The following is a 12084-nucleotide window of genomic DNA, read 5'->3' on the forward strand; positions in this document are numbered from 1 at the left end:
AAAAAAAAAAAAAAATTTTTTTTTTTTTTTTTTTTTTTTAATGATTCTGATCTAAACAATACTGTGTTTTCTTCCATTCGCTCAATTTTCAGTCAGGAGTTGCCCCCTCAGCTTTTACCATCTTGAATATATATTACTCTAAGGTAGCAACTAATTGGTTACCCTGCAGCTACGGTCTATGGTTACAGCACGAGTTTCTACACAGGCCTATAATGTATGCACATGTCCAAGGTTCCCCAGCCTTCCCTGCCTGCCCGCCCACTTTTAAATTACGGACCGGAACAGACTTTTCTCCAACGCCGGCACGATCGGGGATTCTCGGCCCGAGATCGCCCCGCGACCACCCCTACCCTTTCTAAGACGGAGGGTTCAGCTGTTCTGTTCTGCAATCCGAGACCTCTTCCTGCGAACCTCAACCGGCCTGGAGGGCGGCTGGGGAGCCACTCGCTCCCACGGAACCCCCGCTGACCCGCGACGCCGAAGCCTAAGGAGAAACCACGTAGGACGAGTGTTTACGCCTCACGTGGCCCCCCAGGTCCAGTCTTGTCTTGGAGTCCAGCTTTTCTGCGGCCGAGGCTGTACCGCGGTCAGCAGACAGCGGCTGGGTGTGGGTGCTTGAGTTTGTTTCCTCTGCTTCCCGGAAAAACTTTTCAAACTTGTCCAGGTACGGCGGTCTCTCAGGTAGTAGGTAATAGTGTGTCGAGCTCACCTTCTTCCCATTTTCGATGACGGGCAGGATGCAGGGAGCCTTACTGGCAGACCCTTCGCTGTTCTGTCTCTGCAGAGCTTTGCTGCTCACGTACTTGGGGTCAGGGGCAAAGCTCTGCGTGGGGGGCATGACCCCATTGAGGTAAGACGGAAGGCTTTTGGGGCTTGGCGTGCGGGAGTTACTCCGTGATAACGGTTCTCTCGGTGGTACCTTGGGAGGCCGGTCTTCGTCGCTGTAGGTGCTGGAAGTGACTTCCGCCGACCACCTTCTGTAATCTGGCTTCACGGGCCGAGGAGGAATGGGGACCCTGGGGGGCACCTCGGGTTTGTCTTCGTCGGAGTTCGGAGAAGCTCTGTGGATGTAGCTGGATATCCTGATGGCCGGCTTGTTGAAGGATCCAGCTGGTCCCGAATGAGACCTTCTTAATCTCCGGTGGGTCTGAGGCAGAGGAGGATTTGAATTTTGCACACCTCCATTCTGCTCACGCGCCTGGCTGAGATCTGCCGCGGAGACAGCTGGGGTATCAAAATACGCGTAGTTGATCTGTCCACACCCACGGAAGCTTCGCCTGCCAGGAACATCATATTTGAAGCCAGAAAGCGTACAGTCTTCCAAGAGGAAGTCCGTGTCCGAGCTGGTTAGGAACTCGACCTCGCAGTCTGTCTCGTCCAGAGAGAGGTCTTCGGAGATGGGCAGTGGCGGGAGGGGCCGGGAACCGCGTTCACAGAGGGCCGTGCAGGGGAAGGGGGAAGGGGGGCTCTTTATGGGTGTGAGCGGAGGGGGAGAAGCACACACGCCGTTCACCGAGAGTTTCCTAAAACCACACGCGACTCGCTCCTCTTCCCGCGGTCCCGGGTGCTCGCCCGGGGGAATGATAAGAGGGGCCAAGCTGGGCTTCTGGGAGGGGCCGTGCTCTGCAAAGTGGCTGCCGCTCCTTGGCGCGGACGTCGCAGCGCGCCCTGGAATGCACGAGACAGAGGTTAGCCAAAGAGCCGCCGTGCCCTCCCCAGCCGCCCAGGCTCCGGCAGCTTTCTGCTGGGGTATCCGACACTCGGTCGCGGCAATCCCGAGGACACCCAGGCGACGGCCACAGGTGTAATTAGAGGCCAGAAGATTGCTAATGCACATGATCTGGTTCAAAGAACAAATTATCTCTTCTATCTTCCTTGGCCGTGTGCACGGTGCACACCCACACATCCCGGGCAGGTCTGGTGACGTGCGCAAAATTCGCAGAAGGGAGCAGCATATAATTTACGTGAATACCACACCACACCGGCCTAGCCATTTAAGAGACGCGACAATACGAGGCACGCAGGCTGTGAGGGAGATAAGACCGGGTCCTCACGGTTGGAGCCGTCACGGCATTAGGAGAGTGTGGACCTGCCTGCGATGCGCTACGCGCTCTTGACAAAAATCTAAGGACCACAGCGGTCACGTCACAAGCACCAGACAGCAGAGAACACCCTCACAAGTGTTCATCCACACGTACACTCCCTGATCTCCCTCACATGGGGATCCAACACCAGTAAGAAAGGGGAGGGATCTGGCCCAAGGTCTCCACAAGTTAAACATGGAACAGAGCTGGGCTTAGAACCCGCGGACTGTGAACGACGGCGCTTCTGCACCCAGGTCGTCAGGGCATCAGTGAGTCAGGGTGAAGGCGGGGAGGCTGAGGGCCCAACGCGTTCTCTTCAGAACCTGCCGCCACTAGGGGTCAGGCTACTGCTGGAAATAGTTCAGGTGGCTTCCTCGCTCAAAAGTCACCCCGGAGGATGCACCAGCACCATCCCCACTGTCAACTTCCCCTTGAAGCACCAGCTCCCTCCCCGTGGAGTTTCAGGACACGTACCAAGAGATGTGAGGTGCTCCTGGGCCGAAGAGTTGAGGCTGTAGGCCATGGTTATCGGGTCGATGTTCAAAAAGTGACTGAAAGGGAAGGAAAAACACCTTGATCGTGAGTGAGTAGCCACCATATTCTCGGTCTTGTTTTAAAATCACAGGCTGGGAGATTCCAGGGGACGTTCCGTCCCGCACTCACTTTTCAAACTCGCTGCGGCCGCCCCAGCAGGCCCTCACGGTCCTTAAGGCTTGGCCATCGTGCAGGAATCCGGTTTTCAATGGGACTCGAATCTCCTGGGCAGCAACTCCTGCTGTGGACATTGTGCCTTACTCTGGAGGTCTCTCACTGGGGACGCCTAGGGATCTGTCACCAACCAGCAGCTCGAGGTCCCTAGGGGTGGGGATGACAAAAAGACGAGAGAATAAACAATTCCGAAATACCCACACTAGCTAGTACCAGAGAACTTCAGGGGATGCCGGGCAGAAAAACGTAGTGACAGGCGTTCATTCAATTCCGACATCTTCGCATGAGCGAATTCTCACTTCTCATGATGGTACTTAAATGGAGACATTAAGAACAATTTTGGGGGGAAATACTAATCAAAGCTTTGAAACGTTTTCAGCAAAGTGAGCTATAATGTACGATGGGCAACAGTGGACTCCCACTGTGGCCAGACAGCTACACAGCACATCGCGCTCACCTGTCCCCAGCATGCAGTTCTCTAACTTCCCATCCGACCTTCCAGGGTGCGGAGGTCACGGCCATGGGGCTCGCCGTCCCCCCAGCCAACAAAGCGATCTCAGAAATTACTGCGTTCAGTACTGCAGCTCGAACGTTCACTAAAACCCAGAGCTTCGACAGAACGAGAGAGCCTACTGCGGCCCCAGGTTACCCCCCTGCCTGGCAGCTGTCTACAGGCTGTATTTCAGGCTTGGCCCCAGGAGGACAAATTCTCCAGGTACTGCCTGTTTTGAGAATAAAGAAAGAGTTCCAGGTGAAGATACTAATTTCCATTATCCTGTAAAAATCAAGTTCTGCAAGGCCACTAGCTTTGTCGGAGGACTGGACAGCTTCCTCCTCCCTCTAGAAAGACAAACTTAAAGGTACATTCTTCACATTCTTCTGCACGAAGTGCCTGGGGATCCGAGTCTTGCCTCGCTGCAAGGCAAGGATTACAGAGGTGAAGCAGGCGCCTTTTCCTCAATCTAGTAGTGCCTCAGTGTGAGGGCCCTCGTCTTTGTCAGATGGCCAGTGTCTGCGGTCCCCCAGGCCCCACACCCTCTTTCTAGAAGGGTTCGTTAGCATCCATCTCCGCTTTCTTCAGATATTCATGTTTGCTTATAGCCAGTCGAGACTTTTTCTTGTAGACACTAGGACGCAATGTGTCAACTCTCTGTGCAACACTGACCCCCTCTGGGATGTGCACAGCCACCTGGCGAGGCTTTCCCATTCTCTCACCAAGCAGGTGTGCGCCCCCTGAGAGCCGGGTGGTGTGCCAAGGACCCGGGGTGACTCAGATGAGCGAAACATCCGCGGTGGAAGGTGGAGGGGGTACACGGGCCATTTTGTTGTTGTTGCATGGACAAATCTGTCACCTGCTAGACTGCAAGTCCAGGAAAGAGGCTGGGTCCCGATCATCACTACCTGGAACACCGGAAGTGTTCAAGAGGTGAATGCTCGCTGGACGATTACTACCCGACCCCATCTGACTTTTACCATCGTCAGCATCCAATGTCTACAATGAATAAAGCACAGTCTTTTTTTTTTTTTTTTTTTTTTAGCTACAGAGCTAAAACATAGTCTGCGAGTGTTTACCGTTTGGTTTTCACACAAAAGGAAATGGAGAGCCAGCAGCAAAGTTTCAGGGACAAAGTGCAGATGGGTCCTGGTCACTGATCCTCACCTTTTTACCCTCCTAAAGCCAGCTGCCTCGATACGTTAGGCAGAGACTTAAATAGGTTTCAAACATTATTTCAAAGAGTCAAGCATCCTTTTTCTGTGATCCGTTGCTCAAAGATACAGGATGAAGAACAGGGGGAAAAAAACAACCACCCGCCATTTAAGAAATCTAAGTTAGTGGCAGGTCGTCTTTTGATTTGTCATTTTTGGTCTTTAGAGGATTGAAATCAAACACGTTGTGTTCTTACCTCACCTGGATTAAGGAAATCTACAAAAAAATTTTTTTTGAAAGCCCATTTTTAGAAAACACTGCTTGGGGCTCCCTCCAGGCACCTGGCCTGTAGGTATGTGGCGCTTTCCCCCAGCGCCCCGCAAGCTGGGGCAAGACCACGGGGCAGGCATCCAGGGTGATGTAAAAACGAAAGGCCAGATAGGAAGAAGAATATGGTATTTAAGTAGTTTGAAAGCACACGTTTGGAGATCACTCATCCAGATTACAGGAAAATGCTGCGGGGGATTCTGGAGGCCCAACCCCCACCTGTCTGCAGGCCAGCGAGTGCTCTCGTAATTACTGTGTGTCAGCCTCCTAATGCCATCTAAATCTTAGCTTTCAACAGAATGATTGTGTAACTATCGCCTCTGCTGGAATGGCCTCGGAATTCTAAACTCACATTTCAGTGGCCCCTTAAAATTTCGTATACGTTCTCGAAAGTTATTTTTTATTCATTGTTCCCATCACCGACATGTTAGCTTTCTTAAGCAAAAAATTTTTTTAGTATAAAAAGAATTGTGTTCACTAAGCCAGCTCACTTCTGACCACAATAGTGTCTTTGTGTATTCATAGAAGGTGACCCTGCCTCCACATTTCAATGGGGAATTGTGAATGGGCCATGTTATGAAACTGTCCGGACTTCCTACTTGCTGCTCGGAGAAGCGAGCTTCGTGTTCTCTTTTGGAAAATAACTTCCAACTGCAGACTCGGGAAGGGGGACGTGCCGTAGGTTTGGGAGCAAGCGTTTCCTGCGTGTTCCTGGGGCAGCCGGCGGAGGCAGGAAGCCACCTCTTCCCCGCCTCCCTCCGAACTCCGAACTCCCCAAGCCTTCCATATGCACTCCTCCTAGGGGAAGATCAGCCAGGTCAACGTCAAGTCAAAAAGAAACACCACTGAGCCAGTGTTTCGAATCTTGTTCCAGTGTGACTGTCAAACTAAGTCTACCTGACAATTCATTAGGCAGCAACGGCAGAAACACGCGTACGTGTGCAGATCAGAGTCTCTAAGTACAAGATGGCATTCTTGGACGAAACACAAAGTAGGAAGGAGAACGTGCACACAGGCAGCGCGGTGTAGGACGGGGCCTAAATGACCTCGGGTGTAAGAACTTTCCCCAAATCCATCAACTAGTCAGTTAAATAGCAATCCCAGATATGAACGACTTTTTCTTATTAACATCACTTTTTTAAAAAACTTCAAGACAAAATATAATATCCCCTAAAACCATCTGTTTCCTGCGGCAGCCCTCCCTCTATTTTCTCTCCTCGCAACCCTCGCGCCCCCCCCACCCCAGTTTTGATCCACTGCGATGGCTCCAACTCTACCAGACAGCTCCTCCCTCTCCTGAATCTCCACTCCAGCCCCGGCTCAAGCTTCCACTTTGCATTTCCTATTGTCTGGTGATTATCTTTCCACTTGGACGGTCCTCTGGCATCTGCAACTCTACAGACCGAACTCCTGTCACTTACTTCACACCCCATCCCCCTTCCCAAACCAGTTCGGGGTCTGCGAGGATCGGAGGATCAAGCTTCCACAGGCACCACTCTTCACCTGAGTTACAGGTATACATTCAACGACCAAGTTCCATAGCCTATTTCTATGCAGCTTCTCAAACCCGTCTTCCTTCCGTTGACTGGAACCACACTGCCCTGCGTGTGAAAATACCTAATCCAGCCTACACACCAGGACCGGATCAATATTCCTGACCTGGAGCTCAAATTCAGATCTTCCACTGCTCAAAAATCTTCAAGGGCTTCTAAATCAAAGCCCTTCAGGTTATGGCCTTGAAAACAAGGCAGACCCTGACCCACCTTTTTCAAACTCCGGCTTCTGTCTTCCCCAAATCTGTTAGAATCCACCTTGTCCTTGGAGGCCATCTGTCACACCACCTTCTCCACTCACCACTTCCCTTCTGAAAAGCCACAGCGGGGTCTCCACTCTTGCGCCGTTTTTGTGCCATGCCCTGACTCCTTACCCATCCTCCAAATCTTTTGGGACCCTCCCCCCACACCTCCACTCCCGGGTAGATCCTGGTGTCATTCATTTCTAGTAAATATTTACTAAATCGATACTGAGAAAATACTAATCTCGTTTTTAAAAAAGTAATGACAGGACAGATTCATGTTTACTGTAAATCAGCAAACTAAGGGATAAACCTCCTGATAATAATGTAACAAGTTCAGGGAAGCAGCAGGCAAGGCATTTGCATTAAATTCATTTCCAAAACCTAAAATGGACCATTTGCAGACTGGTTTCTGTTACTGTATATTTACTTAAGCAACCAGGGAAGAGCTTTCTGAAAATAACGAATTTCACCTTCTCTTCCACACTCTTCCTTTTTGTACCTACTGTTTTTGTTGCTAAATTTAAGGTCACTTTCCTTAAAGAAAACAAAAAAGGCTACCACCACAGAGCATACATACATGCTTTATTAAGGTGAAATCACATGCCTTTAGCTTGAGGGAAGTCACTTCGAAAACGTTTTTTTTTGTTTTTAAACGAGGCTACCTTCAGAGGGTAACCTACATGTGTTTACCTTGCCACCAGATCTCATTAATAAATCTCAGAAGCAATCCACAAGAGGGGGAGGGGCACATTTTTGTCATACAACTCACCCAGTTCTGCCCAGTGCTTCCTTATTTAAAAGTGTGATGTAATTTCCTTCTCTCAATCTGGTTTGAGAACCTGATTTCTGTTTATTCAGGGTGATAAATGGGTCTTTTCAACCTTATTTAACAACTACCTACACGACTATTTCCTTACCAAGGGAGATAAAAGATAATCCTACTTAGAGCCAAAAATTTGTAAAAAGAAACTGATTTTGGAGCATGACAAATCCCATGATTTCGGATAAGCCAACCAAATAAACCAACATCTGCGTGTTTATCTTCAGTCTGAAAATGCCTAAAATAATCACCTTTCAGAACATTAAAAACAAAACAAAATCCATGACTTTTATTGTGATCAGTGTCTAAAGCACTAGCACCCAAGCTATTTGACACACTGAACATTTAGTTTAGCCGTTTTACAGAATTGTAACTTTTATTAGTAATACGAGAAACTTACTGATTCCATATTCATCGAACATATTCAGTGTTTACGACAGTTAGGGTGCTGCGTGATCTGAGTTTACTTACTAGCAAAGGACTCTTCACAATCAAAGGCCCTAACTCGGGCTTTTTCTCAGATTTCCCTTTAACAGACTGCAATTTGGACGAAGGGAGTGAAGGGGGAGGTTCAGAAATTTCCTTTGTGGTACCCTGCTGTCACAGAAAGCATAAATGGCCTTCATAGCAAAAGCATAGAGAACTTAATGTCTTTTACATTAAGTTAATAAATAAAATGTAATTAGAATTCTCCTGCATGAATTCCAGGTAAGCGTGCCGGTTTCAGCAGCGATGGAGACGGTTCTACGTGGTGAGAGGAACATTCTGTCCCCTGCAGCTCCAGTCCTCACCTCTCTCCAGCGTGGGAGCACAGAACGACCCACTTGTAGGTGGTAAAAACTGAGGCAACAAGGAAAATAATTTCTCTTCAGACTGCTGAAATCAAAGCTAAGTGACCTAATTTCTGGAATAATCCAGAGTATTTTCTAGCTGAGTATTTTAAGAAACGGCAAACTAACAAAAAACCTATTCGTTCCACTGCCATAGTCATCAATAGCCTTTTGATTCACTTAGTGTCCCACACAATCTTCGCGCAATGGCAGAAATGTACGAGAGCGGGGATAGTCTCTTGTCCTTTGTAACTCTTCCCTACAGAGTGCCCCGACCAGCAGCAATACACACACATACACACACACACACACACACACACACAGGATGGGAAAATATTATTCCTTTTAGACACACACATAGATTTCCAAATGGAAAAGATACGTGGGTTCTATTCTAATCTTAATGACAACGAGCACAATAGTCTAATGATGGGAAAGGAGTCTTTAAAACTTTAAATTTACTTAATGAGCACTGGAGTCACCCAATGGGTAACTCCAGATTGTTACAATGAACATAAAGCCAGTAAGAATAATAAACTCATCTGACAGGCATTGTTCTGGGTGATTTATATGTGTAACTTATTTAATCTTCTCAACAACCGTGTGGGGCGGGTTACTACCATTACCTTCATTTACAGATGCGGGGCTGGAGGCACTTGGAGGTGAGTAACTTGCTCCAGGGTCATAGCTGGTGAGCTGTGGGGCTGACAGCTAAGCCAGGCTCTCACCACCACCACACCGCTGGGCCTCCACGCTCCTCAGGCTCTCCAGACTGGGAATAAGGTCTGACCCACTACAAGGCTCATGTTAAGGGTGGCTCAGGCAGACTGTCCTGGGGATTTGCTGCCTGGTACTAGTTTTTCTTGGGTAACCCGTGGACTGTGAAATTTCCTGTTTTACTTCACCTCCCTCAAATTCTCCTGTGAAAGTTATGAACTGCGCATCTGGCCTATGTATCCTCTAGAAGGGTGGGTGAAGGTATGACTCTTATATTCTGTGACCACTTCAAGCAGTTCTTTTGAAGCCCTCAATCTTTAATGATACACTGATGCCCCACCATTACATAACCCGTTACAACATGATATCTGGGATCACACGGATCTGTCTTTACCCATAAAAAGGGGATATTACAATATACCCAATGGGCCTCCTTTTAATATACTCTCCCAGAACAGATCCCAGCGATGGCATTATAATCAGGCTCTATTTTCAAATCTGGAACTTAATAACAGAATATCTTGTATTTGTAAAGCATGCTACAAATTACAAAGCACTTTCTGACACATTAGCTCACCTGATCCCCACAACATCCCTGGAAGAGGAGGCAGGGATGACACTGTCCATTTTGCGGATGAGGAAGTGAAAACATCTTCCTGTTCGCAGAAGGGCCATCGGGGCTCTTCTGCCCTATGACCCAGCACTTCCTGAGATCCTTCCAGGCCTCTCCTCTCCTCTCCAAAGCATCTTCATTTTAGGCAACAACCTCCCTTCTCTTGCCAATGTTCTTGGGAAACTGATGCAGGAATGGCCGAGTGAAATGTACGAGACCTCATCACAAGTCAATCACAGAGATCAGAACTCCACTCACAGGGTTTCACTCACAAATTCTTAGGAAGCAAGGATGAATTATTTTCACAAGTCGTTATCAGATGCTTATTCTGGAGTAGATGCTATGCTAGTGGAGGAGACAGGGCCGCTGCCTGAGGAAGTCTCAACCTAATGAGGAGACAACCAGCAAGCAAGCAATTTCCGATTGTGATAACTTCCAAGGGAGGATCAGGAAGGGAGACCGGATGTACGCAGGCGGTTAGGGAAGACCTCTCTGAGGTGACTTTCTAAACTGAAATTTAAGGATGAAAAAGAGGCAGCCATGCGAGGAGTCAGAAGAGCATTCCAGGCACAGGGAAATGGTATTTTAAATAATCTCTAGCTGGGCAATTTCATGTTCTGTGGATCTTCAATAAAAGCTCTGGACAATGTCTTCTCATCCTCACCATCCTCCTGCTTCCTCTGTAATGCTGAACCATGACACTCTGCAGTGGACAAGGGCTAAAACTCACACAGCCAGAGGCCCGGGTTTGACAAATACACTCACTTAGGCCTGGAACGCTGGTCTTTTAGTAGTGCTACCCAATTTGTCAGTATATGGAATTGGACTGAAGTCTCAACAATGACTCCAAATCGCAGAATCCTTTTCCCTTCTGAAACCTGAAGGCCACACTACCTTTTCCCTACCTTAAAGCAAATTCCTCTGTTCCGCTGGCAACTAACTAACGTTCAGAACTCTGAAACTCACCAGTTTCATCCACCTTTCCAAAGTATGCATTTATGCTGTGTGGATAACGCCAGAAAAGCCACAACTGGATCTTGTTTATCTAGCGACCTAGTGAGTTATTCATTAGCTTGTACAAAGCATGGCCAAACACCAGCACCAAAAGATGCGAAAGGAATCCTGATGATGAGGTTCCAATTCAGATTTATTTAGATTAAAAGCAGAGCTGTTTCTCTGGCAGAGGGAGCTGATGACATTCAAATTCCTGGAATTACCCTTGGCACCACCTTCCCCTCCTCTGCTCACCTTTCTAAAGCAACCTGATGGTATGTAGACATTCAGGTCAGTTTCAAGCATGTTAGATTGTACCTGTAATTTAGGCAACTTGCTTTTAAAAGCTACCATTAGTATTAGCTGAAAGGGAGTATTATCTGGTTCAACTTCTGAGAAGCAGCAGTTAGGAGTTGTTTTCACACAAAAACTCAAGTCTACAGTATAATTAAACCTCACGGTAAGAGGGACCAGGATCTATTGTGAACTGAAAGGAGGAAAAACAATTCACTCAAACAGTAATTTTACCTATCTGTTGAAAATATGAATAATTCAGACATTTCATAATAGCCATAAAGAGATCTGCTTTCCACCCTTATCAGTGACTGGTCCAATCCTGCTGAGCTTTAAGACGTAAAATGTGCTTTCATGCAATTAGTTATCAACCATCAACTATGCGCAAGGCTGCGTGAGATAGAAGCCGTACAAGGAAGAGTTCCTGCCCTGAAGGAGTTTACAGTCTAATATATGTTAGGTTATAAATGCTTAGTCCAGGACCTTAGCACCTATCAGCCAGTACCCACGAAACACACAGGTGAAAACAAGCCTGTGTGAAATGAGGAGAATGACAAAAGAGTGTCTGAAGTTCAGGCTAAAACCTGTATGTATTTCTCTCCAGATCTGCTAATACCTGGAGGAGATGGGACTATGCTATTTGATAACATACTGGTAACCAATCATAGCACCATTAACAAGAAACCAAATTTTATTCTGTCTCAGCAAAATTTGGTCATTTAGTGAAATGGGTACCCGGCCTCCTGCTGTCTGGTCTGTTTAGGCAAAACCTCGCTTAAAACTGTAATTATGGTGGGGGGGGGGGGGAGGCAAGACTTGGTATGGTGAACTTAGATATTTCAGTATTCTCAGCAAACATACACCCTTTGCATTCTTACACATTTATAAAAGTTGAAAACCGTGCAGAACACTGTTCTTCAGAAAAAGAAGAAGAAAAGGCATTTTAACCTCACCTTTCTTCACCTCTGACAGTTGCTTAGAAACCAGTCCGGCCCTACCTGTGTTGCAGGTGTACCTCAAGTCACCAACACATCTCTTTTACAGCTACAGTCTATTCTGACTGCACTTGAGTTTATGACTAACAATCTATTCATATTTTTTATCAGGGAAGAGACTGGTTTCTTTCAAGCAGTGACGAAATCCTAATAAAGACCTAGCAAGCACCAATACAGCACCAATCATGGTTAAGAAGTCATTTCATTTGTACGAGGCTGTGATACACACACACACACACACACACACACACACACAC

General features: G+C 47.5%; 1 protein-coding gene across 1 annotated transcript in view; it reads right to left on the reverse strand.

The window, feature by feature from the left end:
* Positions 1–41: 41 nt before the first annotated feature.
* ERRFI1 (ERBB receptor feedback inhibitor 1) overlaps positions 42–12084 on the reverse strand; it is a 12674-nt gene continuing 631 nt past the window's right edge. The window contains exons 2-4 of the mRNA XM_040460235.1: positions 2748–2939; positions 2559–2635; positions 42–1668 (exon numbers count right to left, since the gene is read on the reverse strand). Of these exons, the coding sequence (XP_040316169.1) occupies positions 485–1668; positions 2559–2635; positions 2748–2869 (1383 nt within the window). The 5' untranslated portion in view covers positions 2870–2939 and the 3' untranslated portion in view covers positions 42–484. The remainder of the gene's footprint in view (positions 1669–2558; positions 2636–2747; positions 2940–12084) is intronic.

The sequence above is a fragment of the Herpailurus yagouaroundi genome, unplaced genomic scaffold (assembly GCF_014898765.1).
Source record: "Herpailurus yagouaroundi ecotype Mexico unplaced genomic scaffold, PumYag 77, whole genome shotgun sequence".
Lineage (NCBI taxonomy): Eukaryota > Metazoa > Chordata > Mammalia > Carnivora > Felidae > Herpailurus > Herpailurus yagouaroundi.